A 22,500-nucleotide genomic window follows, 5' to 3' on the forward strand; every position below is an offset into this window, starting at 1 on the left:
TCATTCCCGAACATATATTTTGATATCCCCCAAATCGTATAATTCAACTTTCGTTTGAACCTTTCCTTTTTTGCGGTACGTTTACTGGATGTCTCACAATGCTTTTATCTTTATCGAATATTTTCATTCTTGTGCCCCTTCGCATGACAATTTGCCACACAATTCGCTTTATTCCTCAACAAATTGGTTCTATGGAAAATTAAGTTTGTTTACACAATCAATTTTGTTCCTAAATGCTTGTCTAATGTCAATAAATTTGTTGATTATGAATCTCCTTCCATACGCTGGGGATATTATTGAAAACAAACTCCTTAATAAACATATACGAAGATGATACTTACACAAACATAACGGCTAACAACACTGCCTTCTGACGCTGAACAACTGCTCGTGCTGACATAGGCCACCTTATTCTGGAAAGAAAAAATAAATATATATAATGCTATGTTAAATTAACAAAAACGTTATCTTTAAAATCACTATTCTATCTTTAACGAAATATATAAAAGATAATATAGTAAATATTAAAGCAGAATTGATTGATTAATCGGACGTGATCTTGTGACAACATCCAAGGGTCACTGACGCCGTAACTAACCATGATTTGATGATTGAAAGTTTTCTGACATCCTGACATCTAAGATCATTGACGCCGACAGCATTTATTATATATGAAAAATAAAAGAGAATTCAATTAAAACCATAAAAAGTTAAGATGTCATTATAAAATTTGAATAGATTTCAGAAGACCTGCTTCTGAAATAAATCTAAAAATGCCGCTCGCATAGTAGGACACATCATGTCCAAGAATCCATCCTCACCTCGAGCCTCAAACAGATATCTATTTCTTATTATAATTAGGGCATTCAATAAGAGTTTATTCCACCTTAGAGGAAAGAGCAGAACGCCCACAAATAAGCAATCATTTCGAACATAACTACAAAACAGTCTCTTGAAATAAATCAAAACATCTAAAACATAATTTGCTACATAATAATTCCCATCAATAACCCATTTATAACAGAGATTGAAAGTTTGTTTAAATGTGTAAAACTGATATTTACATAACCTAACATTTAGCATTTGAATTTTCAATTTCTTTTTTCAATTTCCTTTCATTACAGATATACATAACGAATACTTTTTAGTCATTTATATACATCTCTCAAGGTTCCAAAGAAAATTGTGATTTTTTATTTCTATGATCTAATGATGTAAACCAATTAAGTCTTCAACAGAATAACTGTGTGAGATTAGTTACAATGTTAAATCCAAATCTTTAGTAATTGGATTAAGTAACGTATTAACATTAAACTAAAGATGTTGTGGATTTCATATTATGCATAAAATAATTCGAAGGTATGAGAGCAATGGCAAAATATTGAATATGTTAAATATTTTCAAAAGCAATTTCAGCACATCAAGTAATAGAAATGTCGCAATCATTCTTATAAAATATATAAGCTTAAAATAACATTGCTAAAAGATTTATGGCCTCATTAGGGAAAGATGCACAAAAAGGAAATAGAAAAAATAAAAAATTAAATAAAAAAGCATACTAAAATAATTGAGTTCCAGGTCAACCTTGAAACGAGAAATGTCATCTAAAATTGAATAGCTTTAGACAGCGGTAGGAATCCATATAATATCACCCCTAAACCCCCGCAGACCCCGAGGCCCGTGAGCACCGCCAGGTCAACAGCTATATCAGTAGGATGGAAAAGGAGGGCGTGGAAAGGGTCAAGATGTTCGTGGTGGTCACAGTGGCTTACGTCGTGTTTTGGGGTCCTCTGTTTCTAGTGACGCTTCTCACGCCATCTGGTGGGAAGACCGGACTCAGTCATGAGGTGAGTTAATAATAATAATAATAATAATAATAATAATAATAATAATAAAAACAACATGTGGTGTTAGTGCATGCTATTATGAATGCATAAGTAGTATTAGACATTAGTCCATAAATTATGTGAACAATAATCGGTGCAGGTATGTTGAGTAGTCCGTAAGTGATACTATTTAATTAATGACATATATATATATATATATATATAATATATATATATATATATATATATATATATATATATATATATATATATATATATCCCTTTCTGAGAGGGGATACCTTAACGTGGTGAAAGAGTTTGTGTATCGCAATGATCAGCAAAGCTGTTGCTTGTTAATCAGAGCCACACATAAAAGGCTGGTTTTTCGTGAGCGATCAGATAAAAATCTCCCACCATTATTATATATATATATATATATATATATATATATATATATATATATATACGAGTATGTATGTATGTATGTAAGTATGTATATTATACATATATATATATATATATATATATATATATATATATGTGTGTGTGTGTGTGTGTGCGTGTATATATATTCTTATTCTATTAAAATAACAGCACAACCATATCATCAGACAAACTCTCATCGATTCACATCGTTCAGTTCAAATACAAGTCAATAACAAGTAAACCAACAAAAATAGCAGAGAAAATCTTTTTCATTCAGAGGAGAAAAGTCTTTTACCAATTTTGGTGGTTCTCACAAGATGTATTCCTTAGGGAAGTCTTGTTGTATATATTCAAAGAACTTGAATGGGAAAATGTATACGAGGATTGCTTCATTCACATGAGGTCGTTTGGGAATTCGTATTTTCCACAAATGGATGTTTCCGAGTATGAAAATTTGTGGTTATATCTACATACATCTAAAACGCATACCTAAATATACAAAATCATAATCGTATATATATAGTATATATATATATATATATATAATGTGTGTATACACATACATGTATATACAAATATATATGTATACACATAAATAAATATTCATACATGCATACATACATCTATAAATATACATATCGTACATCCACACAAACATACATATACATACATACATAAATATATATATATATATATATATATATATATATATATATACTGTATATACATATATAAATATATATATATATAATGTATACATATATATAAATATATAAATATATATATATATATATATATATATATATATAGTATATATATATATATACAGTATATATATAGTCAAATGGGAAATTTTTTGCATATTGTACATCTCACTCTATATAAACCATACGTTATTCTCGTGATATTTTGAATTATGAACAAGGAACACTTAACAGATTAGAGATTAACTTCTATCGAATGAAAACTATATAATTCTGAATTTCCCATCAATATACACTGTTCATTTTTTTATTTAGGGATATTTTGCCTGGGAGTGAAATATAGTGAACTAATAACATTACAACAGCTCTTATTGAATGTTTACTATCTAAATGCAAATAGCAAATGATAAGGCTACTTTTTGCCAAATTTTGCTAAAAATATACTCAAATTCATCATGCTTCTTATTATGTAACTTATACGCACCTAATACAAAATAAACTCTGTATGCCCAGCTAAACACAAATATACTGTACCAAAGACCTTTAGCTTACATTTTACAGAAAATTATTTTAAACATTTAAAACACATTATAATAACAACAACTGTACTTATTACCTTTAAGTAAACCTACCAACAAGATAAGAAACCGCGTATAGAAAACTCCTTACACTAGATTAAAAACCAGTATCAAGCACCGTTATGCTCACAACTTCAAGAAAACTCATTAAACTAGATTAAACTTCAGTATCCCAGAAACCATAAGCCTCCCTTCCATAAGATAAATCTTTAATACAGATTAACCTCCACTTTCCCGGAAACAATTGTACTCACTTTCCCTAAAAATTCTTTAACAAAGATTTAACCACAAGTACATTAGACGACTACGCACAATTTGTTTATAAAAAGTTTGTAACCAGAAAACCTCCAGTATCCTAGTCACTATTATGCTCATTTTGTATACAAAATATTTTATACCAGGAAAATACCTTATCCCATAATATATCATGCTCATTCAAAAAATTACCAAAATTTATTGAATCTTAGGCTGAAGTCTCTTTAATAAATTGAGTTGCTGCTGGCTGGTAACTTTGCTCTGATGTGAGAATATAATTTACTTGTAGATAAAAACATATCATAGGTGAAAATTCAGCATTTATAAGCAGGAGCTGGACATCGCTGAAATTAGGAATAGTTTTATAAAAAAGAGTTCCAGAATGCATGTTCAGCTTTATATTTGGACAGTGTCTTTGATTCAGTGTGTTATAATCACATGTTTCAATTTTCTCCTGCCTGTCCGTGCAAAACCTCCTCCTGTGAGGATGCATCCCAACCCATGAAATACCTTTATCTACATTTTTTCTAAGAGAAAAGCAAAAGAAACCTACAGACAACGCAGCATCCGAAACACATCCTAACCTAACTTTAACCCGCAGGTAACGCTACACGTAGCATACGTCCATGCCTTTGTGAACCCGGCCCTCTTCCTGGCACTTCATAAAGGTCTACGGAGGGCGGTCACCGACATCATGTGCTGTAACTGCTCGTCAGTGAGTAAACAAAACATATTAATTTCAAATACTTTGTTATTGAAGTTTGGGCTTACTTTATTCTAGGATAAATAGTTTTCTTCGTTAGTATACACATCGCTGAATATTAGTGTTGGATGCATGGCGTGGCATATGACATGAATTATTTTTTCATCATGGATATTGCAATAGAGGGTTAAGTTAAACCAATACACACACAGATATATATATATATATATATATGTATATATATATATATATATATATATATATGTGTGTGTGTGTGTGTGTGTGTGTGTGTATAAACTGAAATGAACCTACAAAGTAGCAGCTTGAGAGAGAGAGAGAGAGAGAGAGAGAGAGAGAGAGAGAGAGAGAGAGAGAGAGAGAGAGAGAGAGAGATGAAATTTCAAGTCCATGGCCTCTCAAGCAATTTCATTGGAGGCTCCTGCTCAAAGAACGGCAAAAGATGTATGAAATTCGTCCTTGGTTTTAAAACCTGCAAGGAAATCTAAAAGCAAAAAATAACGAAGCTTAAAAGAAACAGTCTATTTAACAAACTCAGAAGTTGTTTTCTTTTTTAATTTCATTTCTTTTTAGAGACAAGGGGGGAGACGGGGGAGGGATATAATAACATCAACAAACTCGAAAGGAAGTTGAAAGTAAATATTGCGTCAGCACTTAGCAGACGTCCAAGATTCGTTCTGTTAAAAGAGTTTGCATCTCCTCAGAGGATCTTAATAATGATTTTAATTAAAGGATTTTTTTCTATCTCGTGACGCAACGCCTTTGTGTGAGATGTTTACAAAATCTCTTCAGTAACAATTGCAATATGACGAAATGAAAGTCAAGTTATTCTCTTTCTTAATTCCATTAATTCATATCATAATTTGAACGTCAGAAGGCTTACCGTCTCACTTGGAATTGGAGCTATTGTCATTTATCTAATCATTGTGTTGCTATAATAATTAATGTAGTACATATTATTTGGGAAGGGACGTAGCTCTGTTTTCTAATTTTTTTTTTCTGATGGACCCATTAAACATATATTGTGTTCAAATAATAATATATATTATTAGAACATTGTTTACAACACCGCGCTCTCCATTTACTCCAAAATAATGCAATCCTGCGGTTCTCACCTTCTTGCACAGTGATTAGGTGGTTATTTAAATTCTGGGAAAGCAATAATTAGCAAGATATGTTGAAGAGGGGGGAAGGGCTTATAAAAAGAGAATAGCTCGGTTTCCTCACTAAACGACTTGGAATTGACATGTCAACATAGTCAACCAAACAGAATTCGTGATGCCAGCGTACATAAACAGAAGTTCGTGATGCCAGCGTACATTTGATATACTGTATATTCAAAATATATTTAATTAAAAATGGATTAATTACTCAAAAGTGTCCATAAAATATGCAATTTACAAATAGTGACACTTTTGAGTAATCACTCAATTTTTGATTAAGTATATTTTGAATATACAGTATATCAAATGTGCGCTGGCATCACGAACTTCTGTTTATGCACGCTGGCATCACAAATTCTGTTTGGTTGACTATGTTGACATATCAGTTCCAAGTAGTTTAGTGAGGAAACAGAGGTATTTTCTTTTTATTACCCCTTCCCCCTTCCTCAACATATCTTGCTAATTATTGTTTTCCTGGTATTTAAATAACCACCTAATTACTGTTCAAGAAGATGAGAACTGCAGGATTGCATTATATTGGAGTAAAGGGAGAGCTTGGTGTGGTAAACAATTACCTATTATTATATTAGTACACATACTTTTTTTATATCTGGGTTAAGAATACTACTTCTTTTCAAAGGTGACCTGAGAGAGAAAGAGAGAGAGAGAGAGAGAGAGAGAGAGAGAGAGAGAGAGAGCGAGAGAGAGAGAGAGAGAGAGAGAGAGAGAGAGAGAGAGAGAGAAAGAGAGAGAACTGGAATTGATAATAATTATTAAGATTGATATTAGATATTAAAAATGTTCCTATAAATTTTACATTTCTTGAATTTAAGGACTATAAATTTAGAGCATTAATGAACAAAAATGGAAAACACTATAAGATTGAATTTCTAAAGAACACCGATTTATGCTGAACAGGCTAACATAATTCTATTAATAGTTTATTTATGATTTCTCCGGTTTTTAATGTTGCTACTGTTCTTAAGATATTTCATTTTAATTGCACATTACTTCTCTTTCAGTTTATTATTTTCTTATTTCCATTCCTCACAGGGCTATTTTTTTCCTGTTGCACCTTTTGGGCTTATAACATCCTGCTTTACCAACTCGGGTTGTAGCTTAGCCAATAATAATAATAATAATAATAATAATAATAATAAAAAGTTATTTGTATTATCATTCGTGGTTATAAGACTCCATCACTTAAGAGATGTTTCTTGTTTCTCTTCTTAAAGACAGGCGCAATCATATTAATTGTATTATTTTCCTTCTCATTTTCTTTCATAGAGAACATCCCCACAAGTCTAGAAAAGGTTTCTCATTTAGCCTACTTCCCGAGATAGCCTTCCCATAAATCTAGCAATGTTTCTATTTTTTCTTCCTAAAGAACCTCCACATATATGTAGTAATGTTTCTCCTTTTACCTTCCCAGAGAACCTCCCCATATATCTAGCAATATTTCTCCTGTATCTTCCTTGAGAACCTCCCCATAAATCAAGTAAGGTTTCTCATTTACCATCCTAGAAAACCTCACCATAAACCTTTTATTTTTTCTCATTTTACTTTTTTTGGTAACCTCCCCACAAATCTAGTAATGCTTCTCATTTTTCTTCCTGGATAACCTCCAATGAATCTAGTAATGTTACTAATTTTTCCTCCTATAGAATCGCCACATAAATTTAGTAATGCTCCATTCTAACTTTCTCAGCCAGAAGACAATTCAAACGTTGGAGGTGGTCTAGCCGGTCTCCAGGCTACAATGTCTACTTCCCGCCCTAGTCTAGCGGGAGGGCTAAGTGGTACCATGAGCGCTAGCGGAGGTTTAAGTGGAGGTCTTAGCGGCGCGATAAGTGGGGGTCTTAGCACCAGTGGTCTCAGTGGAGCCACGGGGCTATCGACGGGGGGAGCCCAGGCGATGCCACCATACGCCTCAGATGGAGATATAAGTCCGCCTTTTACTTCGATCAACAGGCAATATCTGTAAGTCATAATAGGCAGCAGAATGCTTAGCTGCCTATTTTGTGTTGTATTCATAACCATCTTTATTGTGTCTCTTTGTTATCGGATTTTCATTGTGGTATGCTCATGGTGATTCGTAGAAATAATTTTAATTATTTAAGTAGTAACCATGTTTTTATTATATGACTTTTTTCATGTACCTTTTTTATGAAATTATTAATTTCATCGTTTGTTGTGTCTGCTATTATTCAAATTTTACTTTCAAGTAGATAGCTATTTTTTGGTCCTAGTTCCAATAGTTTTAAGATCCTTTTCACCGTTGACGAATTATTCTTTAAGATTTAATATTAAGAACATACAAAGAATAAAATTCAATCCTTTGAGATAATGGAAAAAATAATTTTATCTTGATACTAAATGAATTTTACATAAAAATTACTTATTCTTTTTAAACTCGCATCCACAGACATTCAAATAAGTCTCCTTCCCTGACCCCAACCCAACCCCCAAAAAATATCCCTTTTTCAAGTGCATGATTTATTGGCATGTAAATGTCATATATATTTTAGACTCTATGACGTTTCTTACTTGTTCCTTTACCGATCGAAAACTATTTTTCACCCGGGTTCTACTAGAGTCGGACTGAATTTCACTGGTGTTGGAGCTTTTTCGAAATTTATCGTTCACCATTACTCTTTATGCAAAGGTATATTATACTAACACACAAACACGCAGGGAAATATGTATGTTTACGTGACATGTATGCAGATGATTTCACCTAGAAAAGTCGTCTTTTCAGTCACTGGTGCTTCTAAACTGCAGGTGGGAGTGTTATGAAGATGTACATCGCAAAAGAAATTTGCTGTCCACAGTAAAATACATCAAGATTCCGTAGAATACTAAACAGCCATTCAGACATTCTTCACCTATGCCTGTCACAGCCTTCAATAAAACAAAGATGTTTTGCCTTTTCGATTTTATATTCTAGATTATGTTTAAAACCTTCTGATCATATTCTTTATATTTTCTTTTATGCTGAAAAACCAGAACAACTTCCATATCAGATCGCCATCTATTCAGTCTTGATCATTTCTTATCTTATGATAATGTTCACATACTCATTTTACCCATACACCTAGGCATACCGGGTAATTGCATGTCCTAAAATTCCTTCAATCACTCTTATGATTTTCACCAAAAAATTGTTAACCCACTCATCCAAATACCGGAGACATTTCCTTTAGCAGGACATACCCTTCACACCATGGTCAGTCATTCTCTCATGTTCATCTCTATATTGATGTATTTTCTTTGCATTTACAATAATACATTGTTGCATATTGTTTGTATTACCATGAATTATGTTCCCATTCTATCAACTTTTCATACGCTTCGCCTATCGTCCTCTAAAGTTCCGTATGCAGGTTCTCTATAATACACATTGGTTATATATTGCATCATTCAGACAGATTAACTTCCAGTATCCATAGTCAATAACACTGCATCTACAGTGAACATCGTGTTATTTTATCTATTTATTATACGAATTCCAAATTTTACTCAAACTAATCTTTCTACCAATAACCAATAACTTCAAAAATTTTCCCCTAATGTACTTTCTTAAATTCCACCTCTCACAAAAGATGAACTTTAGTGGCCTTGCTCTCAACCCGTTTCCCTGCTTCATCTGTGACCACCTTATAATCTCTAGTTTAATTCAGATTAATCATCTCCTAATTCCTAGTCTGCTATTCTACCAACTGTTTACTATCGAATTACCACTTCCTGAAATTTTTTGCATTAAAGTATTCTCCGATTTAAATATGGATTTGGAGTTGTTATAGTGAATATTCTTACACGAGATAATCTTTGATTGTACCTCAATGTTTCATCCTCTTTTCATCTTTCATTAATTTTCGAATTTTTATTCATACACAATATACTTACCCATTTTACTTATCTAAAAATAATTGTATTCTTCCTCTGCTTTGCAAGTAAAATTACCATGAATCATCCGTAGTACCATACATCAACTTAGAGAGAGAGAGAGAGAGAGAGAGAGAGAGAGAGAGAGAGAGAGAGAGAGAGAGAGAGAGAGAGAGATAAAACCTTCAAAGAAAAAGAGATAAAATATCTATCGCAAGAGTCATTATTAGGAAAGTTTCTTGAGAGAATTAAATCCATCATTTATATACAGTTAAGATTCAATCGCAAACACTCACTTACGTAAACAGGATGCTTTAATCAGATACAATACGACCCTGTGAACCTTTTTCGCATGGAATCTCGTTAAAGTTGTATTTTCCAAAGAAAAATTACGAGAAAAATAGTGTTGCTCAGATAAAATCTGCCCTTTAGGGAGGCATAAGCACCAGCTCCGTTCTTTATGCAAAACACTTGAAATATTTCCTTGCCCATTAGCTTAAATGGCATTTTCCGCAAGCGTTTAAATGCGTCGAGAATGGAGTGAATTTCTTTAGGGGGAATATTTTTTCGAGTAAATCTGTAAACAAATTTATATATATATATATATATATATATATATATATATATATATATATATATATATGTACAGTATATATATATATATATATATATATATATATATATATTTATATATATATACATACATATATATACACAAACACATACATACATACATCATATATATATATATATATATATATATATATATATATATATATATACATATATATATATATATGTATATATATATACATATATATATATACAAACAAATACATACATATATATGTATATGTGTATATATATATATATATATATATATATATATATATATATATAATCCTTCTACGCCTATTGACGCTAAGGCCTCGGTTAAATTTCGCCAGTCGTGTCTAGTTTGATCTTTTAATTCAATACCTCTCTATTCAACACCTACTTCACGCTCCATAGTCCTCAACCATGTGGGCCTCGGTCTTCCAACTCTTCTAGTGCCTTGTAGAGCCCATCATAATAATTCTAATTCAGGAAAAAAAATAAATATTACAAACATTTGATTCTTAAATAGTGCAACTGCTGAGCTACATAGCAATTGCCATTTAAATATAGTAAGGAAATTCTTTTCCGTTACTTTGCAAAGCAAAGTAAAGTACTTTTTGCTGTTAAATCATATCAAAGTATTTTGGCACTAGGTCTTTTGAAGGAGAAAAGACATCCATTTTCTTATTGCCAGTACCACAAAACGTTTGAGGGTGAAAACGTCCATTACTTTTTATATTTTCTTATTGCCAGTGCCGTAAAACGTTTAATTCATGAATATTGCAGCAACCAGTGTTCATCGCAATACTTAATGCGCTATAAACCATTCCCAGCGAGATTCCACTTAATTCCCGAGGCGGGGGAAATCTAGGAATGCTATAACGTTCCTGCGGAAGGTTAAAACGATGCCTCCTCATAACGGGTTGCATTATCCGATATTGCATTATAATTTCAAAAGAACAATAAAGTTTAACTCTGATATTGCTCGGAATTCAAAACTACGATATTGAGAGAGAGAGAGAGAGAGAGAGAGAGAGAGAGAGAGAGAGAGAGAGAGAGAGAGAGAGAGAGAGACAGGTATATTATATATTGCTGTCTTCTAACAATTTCTTAAATACTTAATGATCGTTTATATGTGAAGATGATAACTGATGACGAGAGAGAGAGAGAGAGAGAGAGAGAGAGAGAGAGAGAGAGAGAGAGAGAGAGAGAGAGAGAGAGAGAGAATTAAAAATATGCTATCATTCCAGAAATCTTATACAAGAATAGAGTTTACCAACTTACTTCAATCTATTGAATACTTTTTTCCAAAATCTAAAATACCATAACCAACTTATTTAACAGGAAGATACTTGGTAGTTTTGGTGAATATTTCCCTCTGTTCTGCAAATCAACTTCCTATATCGTTTTTTGTCAACATTAATGCACCATTCTACACTACCGAATATTATCGTTTTCTCAAATATTCAGTTCCTTGTGTTAAAAATACTGAAGATTTGTAAAAATTTCCCATTTTGAAAATAATTATGAATCACATTATCCTATCAGAAAGCCCGCAACCAGACAAATATTTATATCAAATCGAAGTAGCCGGCAATAAAATTCGGTTTTACGCATTACGTCCGAAATAAAAATCTAGATTTAAAAGTCACTCATGAATGGCAGAGGCAGGGACACTGACAATGCCATAGCACGAAAATGCCCTAGAGATTGACCATATATACATATGATCAGCGTTCAAACCCCTCTCCACCCAAGCTAAGATCAGGGAGGACCAGGCAATGGATGCTGATGACAGCTCTCCCAAAAACGGCCCTCCCATCCCTAGTTCACAAGGATGGTGAGGTTGCAGACACTACAAGCGATTCATCTATATCAGAGTTTTCCTTATATCTATTATTCTTATACGTTGAAAATACAAAAGAAATTTTCTAAAAGATAAAGAAAATCTAATGAGGACTAATTCCTAACAATTTCAAGAAACACATACATGCACAAACACATACAGTACATACACACACACACACGCACACACACACACACACATATATATATATATATATATATATATATACACAGTATGTATATATATATATATATATATATATATATATACATACTGTGTATATATATATATATATATATATATATATATATATATATATATATATATATATATATATATATATACACACATACCCTTCCTATAAAGCCTGAGCTACATATAGGCATTATGTTGCTGGTGCCAGCACCCTCTCCATTAACAAAAGCACAAAAAAAATATCGATATTCATCTTTCAACGAAAAAGATATTAGGGAGCGGCAAAAGCCTTTAGCGAGAAACGCCAACTTCCGAACTGACACGACCGTGATTAGAAAATAAATTGGCACTCATCCAGAAATCTGTCGATTAATAACACGCGGCCCTCAGGTCCAATTATTACCAGAAAGGAAATTAAAAAAAAAAAAAAAAAAAAAAAAAACAAAAAAAAAAAAAAAAAAAAAAAAAAAAAAACCGCTTTATCGTTGCTGTCATTTTCTGCAAAAGATTTCATGTTGGGAATAGGGAAAACTGCTGTAAATGTCAAGGCAAAATTGTGTATTTACAGCTGGACACAAGAGTTTCCGACTCCCCTTCCTACGACGAAGTGTACCCTGCAGCACCCTTACTTCACCACGAGCAACTACCAGAACTAGCCACTCAGTAAGGCTGGGTGCACTTCTTAAGAGCAAGGTGTACCAAGAATTCCTGTGTCAAACTATATGTGTGTTAGTATGCGAATAAAGTTTGCCCATATACACATAATAGGAAGAAAAACAAGAATAGCAATAAACTAACAACAATTTACGGGCAATAAAGACAAAAACACCCTATAATATTACCAGGGTTGAAGACTTAATAATCATACCACAGCTAACAACAATTTCTAACAATAACAAAAAACGTTACCACTTTTAACGACAATAACACTGATTAGCAAAGACCACTCAGATGTAGAAGACTGTTGGGTACTGTACAGAACACTTTTCGTTCAACTGCTATAAAGATGCCCAAATTTGTGATGAAATTTTAACGTTAAAAAAGTAACTGTACTCCTTGTATTATCAGCCCTATTAAAACAATGTTATGTTGGGAGTATTTAAAACTCCTACTACTTTTTCGTTTATTGATCGATTTATTTCATTTAAAAATCATACGAAAGGAGATGCATGATTTGTACGTTGGAAATTTTCTTATGTGTTCTCATTTTTTATATGTATTACTCTATAAATGTAGAAAAGTCACATTCAAAGGTGACACTTTTTCCCAAGGAAGTTTTCCGGGTTTTTTTTTTTTTTTGAGAATTAAATGTACAGATTGGTCTATAAAATTCCCTATATTTTAAAGAAAAAGCAGAAAATGTAATTGAATTTACCACATATATAATTTCACTCATTTTATCAATCTCTTGAATTATGGTGAATCTGGGGCTGAAACGGAAATTGAATACATAGTTAATGACTCAAAATTAGTGGCAAAATCTTGAAGAAAATAATTTCTAGTGAAATAATTATCTATGGCAAAATCTTGAAGCAAAAAAGTTCTTACTTCGCCTTACTTATTACTTGATTTTTAGAAAAATCTTAAAGCAATAAAAGGAGATTATTTTGCTCTACTTATTTCTTAATTTGTGTCAAAAACTCGAAACAAGAGAATAAATTAATTCGCTCTATTCATCTCATAATTTTTGAGAAAATCTTGGAACAAAAAGGGAAATTAATTCGTTCTACTTTTCTCATAATTTGTAGCAAAATCTTGAAGCAAAATGGATATTGATTCGTTCTACTTATCTCCTCAGTTATGGCGAAACCTTGCAACTAAAAGGTAACTGAATTAATTCTACTAATCTCATAGATTGTGGAATGCGCTTTACTTTACTTCTATTTTATGGCAAAATGTTATTTCAATCCAACGTTCAAATTCTTGCAGAAACCTCAAAAGGATAAAATGAAAAGGAATTCTGATTTTCAATTTCTCAAAAGGGGGAAGTTAATTCACGCTGCCTATTTCATATTGTGAAAATGTACACTAATGACAGTATGCGAATACACTCATCGTAAATAGCAACAAGTACCGTTTAATGACAAATTCACCCTCCCACGGGATCACCGACCCATAGGGAAATACCTTTTATGATAAACATTTCCACCTGGCCAAGGATTCGAACCTATGACCGGTATATATTATAGTAAAAATAGACTTTAGCCCACTAGGATGTAAAGATATATATATATATATATATATATATATATATATATATATATATATATATACTGTATATATATATACATATATATATATATATATATATATATACATATATATATATATATACTATATATATATATATATATATATATATACTATATTATATATATATATACTATATATATATATATACTATATATATATATATATATATACTATATATATATATATCTATATATATATATATATATATATATATATATATATAATATATATATATAAAATCATCCTCATTATCATCAGCTGTTACTAGTCCACTGCAGAACAAATTCGTCAGACATGTCCTTCCACTTTCGTTTGTTTCTGGTCTTTCTGTGCTAGTTCATACCCGTAAACTTTCTTAGTTTGTCAATCTATCGTCCTCTCTTTCTTTCCTTCCTTCTTTTACAATCGCTAGGGACCCATTCTGTTATTTTTAATGTTCATCTATTGTCTGTTATTCTCATATTTTATATATGTATGTATGTATGTATGTATGTATGTATGTATGTATGTATGTATGTATGTATGTATGTATATATACATCATATATATCTTAGGAGAATATTTTGCAAATTAGCGTGTGCAATTCGATGAACAAAACTAAGTACTAAACAACTAAATCGGTATTGAATGAATAAATTAGTTTATACAAAGAATTCGCAAAATACCCCCAAAAAACTATTGATTTCTGCAACCTACTGAAATCAATATACGAGAATGCTATCAAATAAAAGCAAGTTTTCTTCTATTTTCGGTTTCCTTTTAAGAACAGAAAACGTGACTTCCAAGGTAATGAAATCATTAGGCAGAGCTGGCTTTCGGCGTGAGACTGAATTTTTAATATCAGATGAAGAGGGGCCAATGGCCCCTCCAACCCCCCGCCCCCCAGACGTCATTAGGACTTAAGGTGTCGAGAGAAAGAGCGATTCTTTTCTCTTCGTCTCCCTGTTGCTCTCCGGCTGGGGTAAATGAGAAAAGATTTCAAGAGAAACACAAGTCGGCAATGCGGAAGAAGTATTTCTTTTTTTTTTATTTCTTCTCTTTCTTTTATTTCCAGGTGTTGACTTCTATTATTGTGGAGTTTATTGTTTGATTATGTTGTGGTTTAAGCTGAAATATTAAATGTATACGTTTATATTCTTTTATTTTATAATTTCATATACTATATTCTGTTCTATCTACTATTTACTTTTCGAATTCAGACTCATCTATCTATCAAAGGACTAATCGTATGAAATGTGAACTTTTATACTTATTTTTTCATAATTTCATATATCCTATTGTATCTACTATTTCCATTTCAAATTCAGACGCGTCTATCTATCAAAGGAGTGGCCTCATAATTGGACAACCGTCTGCCAAAGGTAATCTCTATTTAGAGCATATTCGTTTATTCACATCATGAATAAAAACACAAAAACTTTCACTACATGCAAATGTAAAATTCCAAAATTTACAAGCCGAAAAAACAAAAACCTTTCACTACTTGCAAATGCAGGCCTAATCAAGCACCGCATGCACCACACTTCCGCACTGCTGGGAAAATTTGGAAAATTAGCAGCCAGTCGTATCACTTTGTATTCCACAGACTCGCCATTATTTCTTTGTCTCATATCTCCTTTAAATGCAGAGTACGCCGGAGGCCTCCGGCCATTCCTCTTGGTTAAGCCGTCCAGGCCTTATGAAGTTTTTTTTCCTCCTTGTTTAATACGTCGTATGCGTAAGCGTCGTTGCATAGAATCATTGCGAAAACTTCAACTGCATACGTTTTCTGCGCTTATTTTCATTATTATGACGAGCATGGTTGCTACACCTGTAAAACAACAATACTAACTATATTGATTTCTTTCAGCATTGATAGAACAACCAGCCAATGACTATTACAATCTGTACATTAAGAATAATTGTTTTAGATTATTCGTAGTATAATCATCAACAGATTGAACGGATATTCATTATATACATTTATCGGTATTGATGGATATCCATACTAAATTTCTCAACATTGGCATTAAATGCTTAATGAATAAAATAAATATTTGTAATAAATTTATTTACGAATAGAGCTAATATTCGTATAAAATTTCCTAACGGGCAGGACGAATATCATAATTTTCTTATTGGATTTGTCGGTTATTAAGTTTCTTAATATAATGGGCCTATATCCATTAAAAATCTCCTTTCAGGGAAGTGTGTTGATAATCAATTTTTAATGGAAGGGCAAATGAAAATAATAAATTACTTCATCTGCAGGCCGGATGTTCATATTTTTTGTTTTCTAACTGGCGAGTCATATATTGGAAATCAATCTCATCAAAAGGTAATGGATATACAAATCATAACAGACCTGAGAGATTTTCATAGGAAATTTCAAGAGAGACCGGATACTTATAGCAAATTTCTTTAAGGAAAGGACTGATGTGCATAATAAATTCCTCGACCGGATATTTAAAATAAATTTCTTTATAGAAAGGACTGGTGAGCATAATAAATTTCTCAAGAGAAAAAAGAATATCCATAATAAATCTCTTATAGATAATACTATAACATTCCTCGCTCGATTTTCTAAAGAACCGTACGCAAAAATAGCACCAACGCAGTTCAGTATTGTAAATTCATATGAAATTGGGATAACCATGATGATATTCTTAAATGATGGCAATAGAAAAAAAAAATATATTAATTATGTATTCATTACATTGGTAAATTCTAACAAGCCATTTTATTCTACATATTAATCTACAGCTCAGTCTTGTACAATTTTAGTTACTCAACAATGAATTTTTTTGCATTGAAGCAATTAGCATTAATACAAATGATATGAAGACAACAGATCTTACAAGATAGGTGTAAGGGTAATGTATTATAATACGGTCTGTAAAACCAACAGGTTGGGAGTTAAAACTGGGCTTATTCTTATTCATATATTAATTTCTACACACAGTAAAACATTTAGACGGGGTGAATTTAATTGCTAAGTATTTCTTCTACCAAGATGAAACATCCGCCCCTGATGTTTTCCATGTATTATTCGAAAAAGATATTTTTTTTCTTCAACTCTTCCTCTGCTTATTTTGAAATGGAATACGTTGTTGTTGACGGTCAGCGAACTCGACCCTTCGCCCACAGAAAAAAAAGAAAGATAAAAAAAGGTGGAAAAAATCTTCAGCAGTGGCTCTCTTAGAGTCCAAGAAAACCCTTCTCGTGGACCAAGAAAAAAAAAATATTTCTTGGATTCAGCAAGGAAGAAAATTTCTTTACCCCATTTTCTTGAAGGAGGTTTTAGAAAATCTTTCTCCCCCTAAGGAACAGGCGAACGTCCTGAAGAGCGGAAGCGCGTAGGATTTGCTGTCGTCAAGTTTTATCTCCCTAAGGAAACACAAGACGCAGGATTTCTTTCATTTCCTTTTGGGAAAAAGTGGATTTTATTGGCAGAACCCCGATCTACTGTGCTAAAGGCATGACTAGGAATTGTGGAGGTCTATCGGAAATGTCCCTGCCTGGCGTACTGTCGGACTACGGTTCGAGTCACGCTCAAACTTGAGTTTGTTGTAGTGTCTGCAACCTCACCATCCTTGTGAGCTAAAGAAGGGGGGGGGGGGGGGGGCTAGGGGAACCTATAGGTCCACCTGCTAAACAATCGGTAGCCATCGCCTGACACTCCCTGGTCCAAACTTGGGTGGAAAGGGGGCTTGAGTGCTGATCACATTTATATATAGACAGTCTTTGGGGCCTTGTCCTGCTAGCTAGGGTAGTGTTACTGTTCCTTGCCTCTGCTACTCATGTTCATGAGCGGCCTTGAAACCTTCAAAGTGTAAATTTAGTGTTATTTTATCTCCTTCTGTTACTCTTATGTCTTTCAAATATGTCGTAGATTGTTTGCTTGTTTGTTCTAAACGTTACACTTTTGCACTGTTAATATGTTGTATGCTTTGGTTGACGTTGCAATGTTTAGAGCCTATGTTCATATTCTATTTAAGTCACAGCACAGTTGCTTTAGTTGTTATTGAATTATTTGTTTTAAGATTCCCTAATTTAAGCTTTCAGATTGTAAACATTTCATTTCAGTTTGTTTCTAAAGAAACAAAGGAATTTTATTGGTAGCAAATAAGTTTTATCCATGTAAATAGATAACAGATTTAATGGAATATAGGCCTACTCGTTTAAATCTTTACTGAATTTCAGATAACTTTTGAATTTTCATAGAATTATATAATTTTTTATGAAAAGAACCATCTTACCTATATCCCAAATCCAGAACAGTGTACGAAAGATATAAATCTCGACACTGGGAAAAAAATAATTAACCAACAGAAGAATTGCATAGGCTATACAACGAGCGAAAAAAAGAAGAAGAGAGGAGCCCCTTCAAAAAGGAAATCCCAAAATTCTTTCAGAAGCGTATTAAGAGGACACCACTAAATTAAAAAACAAACATCCTAAGAGGTCCCTTATTTCCAATTGGCAGATTCAACGAAGCCTCAAGCACGCCCGGGAGCCTACGAGGTTCTCATCAGGATCTAAGTTCCCAGCATAGGATACATATGGCCACGCCGAATAAAAACAGGTAGGCCTAATTCGTCTTAGACCTCTCAGTTGTTAACAAATCGCATCTCATTGGAAAACCACTAATAGGACGATAGTAATAAAAGAGACTGAAAAATACAGGTAGGGAAATATATACGAAGAGAAAGTTTGTTTTTCGTTGGGGATAAGATGAAAAGCAGAAAAAAAAAGTAGAAAAACGCAAGCGCACACATATGTATGTATGTAAATAATATATACATATATATATATATATATATATATATATACACATATATATACATATATATATATATATATATATATATATAAATATATATATATTCATGTATGCATATATATATATATATATATATATATATATACATATATATATATATATATATATATATATATATATATATATATATATATATATATATATTTATATATATACATATATTTATGTATATATATATATATATATATATATATATATATATATGTGTGTGTGTGTGAGTGCGCGTGTGTGTGTGAGTGCGCGCGCGCGTGTGTGTGTGTGTGTGTAGTCTATTATCCTTAATTTATGACAATTTTAAAGGAACAGAAAGAAAACTAATGAACATTTCCAGCCAGAACCGAAATGCACCAACCATTTGTTTTCTTAAGCATCGAAAAAGCCAATTGCAGGTAAGCTAACAAGTCTTAATCATAATTATGAAAGGATCTTAGTAAACAAAAATAATATCGCCCTAGGCGTCACAATTATTAATATAGTATTCAAGATTTTTTTTGGTTCTTACATATTTTTTCTTCAAATACGTTTCCAGAGACAGAGACTATTTTCATGATTACCTAAACGATGAAAAGACCGTATATATACATATTTACCTAATACACGAATAATTTCATAATCAAATACAGACGTGAACTCCATCTACTAACTAGATACATAATAATACCATGTACATAATTTCCGTATTCTAGTTGTAGTATTAGTAAGTATCCTTAAGAATTTGTCCAATGTGTTATCGCAGGTAAGCACTGTAAATACGGTAAGTGCAATCTACCAGATGAACAGTACGCGAACAATGGCAAAGACGTTGAATCAGTCAAGGCAATTGCATGAACAAATCTTCAGATTAGTTCGACCCGGACGAACAAAGCCCGAATGCTTTCCAGAGGCTGTAATTTACTAAGCTTTGCCCACACATACGCGTAAGGTACTTGTAAATAAGCTTTCTTTCCGAATTTCACATTCACTCAAGCATAAACAACTTACTTGATTTACTGACAATCACCGTTAATCACTTTTTTTTCTTTTTTTTTGTAAAGTTCAACATTAAAGTGTTAGTGTTTTGGATATTAAAGAATAACCTAAGAGACTTATGTCAGTTTGTAAATAGCGATCAGAAAATTAGAGTTGTTTGACTATCCGAGTCTTTCATATTCACATAGACATATAGAAATATATATATATATATGTATATATATATATATATATATATATATATATATATATATATATATATATTATATATATATATATATATATATATATATACACTATACTCACACACATGTATTTATATATGTGTGCATTAATACACACTGTTCTATAACTTCGTATGCATTGCACGTTTATACTTGCATGGACTTACAAAATTGCTTCTCAAAAAAACTCGATGAATGTTACAGATATCATCGAAGTTCCAAATATGAGTTCTCATACGATTAGTTGAACACTGGATATAATTGCAATTACAAAAGTAAAACCAAACCAAATTAAATAAAAATGTATATTAAATGACAAAAGTTAAATAATTTCATGATCATGATGCTTTTTAGTTTTGTTTTACCGACTTTTCTTGATTATTTCACATGTATATAATAATGTAAAAAAAAATTAATAGAAACCTCATTAATAGCCTGTACCCATTGTTAAATTTTCACAGGGTTTATAATGTAGAGACTTTATCAGTCATTATTATGAACAAAACTTAATAAACAATAGCACATGAACAATCCTGAAAAGTCAATACATTTCAAAAGTATTTAACCTAAATAGAACTCTTACTCGGGAGAAATAAATGACAAAATACGGGATGTAACAAGAAACAAGTAAAAAAATAAATGGAGATGAAGCCTGAAATTATAGAATTGTCGTTGGCAGATACAAACATTCTATCAAAACCGTATGTTTACAAGAACACGCATAACTGACAGGGGTGTAGGCACATTAGTAAAGAATACCTGTTCAGGTAAACTTTAAAACACCATATGATGATGGGCAATACTTGTGATCCCGTAGATACCAGGCCTCTATACAGTGGAAAATACTGGGCACAGTTGTACAAAATATAAAAGTAATAACAATGTCTGATGGGTCACGCCATTAAATTAAACTAATTAATAGCTATGACTCGAGATACAATCAAAGAATTAATCTCATATATAACAACATCTGGGCAATCTGTTGATTGTGTGCAATATATCAGTTCCTAGAAGAATTAGAATCTAACTCAGTCATGAAGGATTTGAAATTCATTTAATCACAATGGATTTTATGGTAATATGATATTTGTTTCGTATCTTATTTTACCTTTTATACACACCGATCACCTTTATGTTGTTTCATTTACCAATGTATTTCATTTTCTACTAAGGCTTAAGTATTATACACATGAAATTATCAATCAATTCTTATTCCATGAATATTGTGAAAGGTCACCATTCTGTTTTTTTTTTTTTAATTATAAAAAGTTGTCGTCAAGCCCTTATTTTTTTTCTTTTTTTTTTTTTTTTTACTAATCCCTGCGTCGCTTTTACAACACTTGACAATCATATTCCTCGCTCACCAATAAAGTAAGAATGGCAAGGTGTCTTCTAAATACTCTCCAATCTTTGTCGGACTAAATCAATTTTCTTCTAGGTAATACTCATCCCTGTGACTTATCGTGTTCATCCATAATCGTCATATTCATAGAAGAAAAAATTTTGTTCTCGCGCTTTGAATAGCAATACTCATCATGTTACTTTTCTGTCATCCAATGACATCAAAACCACCATACAATTTCATTCCCTTTAAATGAAATATTGTTTTATACATTTCCAATCTCTTTCCCATTCTCTGTAGCTTCTCTTCTCTCTTTTATACAAGTCATACTTGCAAGAATCACTTACAAAATTACCTGATAGTTTATTTTTACCATAGCCGTGAGATTTCTTTAAAAATCCTCTCTTCTGTTTTAATGTTCCCAGTCACTTTATGAATAGATATGCATATATACTTATACTTATTTCGTAATGCATAAAACAGTTGGGGATGATCGAGAATGATTGGACTGGATTGATAACAAAACATTAATTGACCTAGAATATGCTGATGACGCTGGCCTTATTAGCAGAACACCACAGGACTTGCCAAGCTTGCTTACCAAAATATAGGATATATCACATGAGGTAGGGCTCAAGATCAATAGAAGAAAGACAGAGATGATGAGAACGGAATATGCAATGGCATATGAAAT

The 22,500-nt window shown here is 32.1% G+C and overlaps 1 protein-coding gene across 5 annotated transcripts in view; it reads left to right on the top strand.

The window, feature by feature from the left end:
• The window catches only part of LOC137616551 (uncharacterized), a 327,286-nt gene that overhangs the window by 284,890 nt on the left and 19,896 nt on the right, over nucleotides 1-22,500 (top strand). For 4 of the 5 annotated variants that reach the window (XM_068346404.1, XM_068346405.1, XM_068346402.1 and 1 more), the window contains exons 6-9: nucleotides 1,669-1,847; nucleotides 4,391-4,504; nucleotides 7,382-7,653; nucleotides 18,915-19,013. In XM_068346404.1, coding sequence (XP_068202505.1) covers nucleotides 1,669-1,847; nucleotides 4,391-4,504; nucleotides 7,382-7,653; nucleotides 18,915-19,013 — 664 coding nt within the window. The remainder of the gene's footprint in view (nucleotides 1-1,668; nucleotides 1,848-4,390; nucleotides 4,505-7,381; nucleotides 7,654-18,914; nucleotides 19,014-22,500) is intronic. The other variant, XM_068346406.1, reaches the window with a different exon arrangement.

The sequence above is a fragment of the Palaemon carinicauda genome, chromosome 22 (assembly GCF_036898095.1).
Source record: "Palaemon carinicauda isolate YSFRI2023 chromosome 22, ASM3689809v2, whole genome shotgun sequence".
NCBI classification, from domain to species: Eukaryota; Metazoa; Arthropoda; class Malacostraca; order Decapoda; family Palaemonidae; genus Palaemon; species Palaemon carinicauda.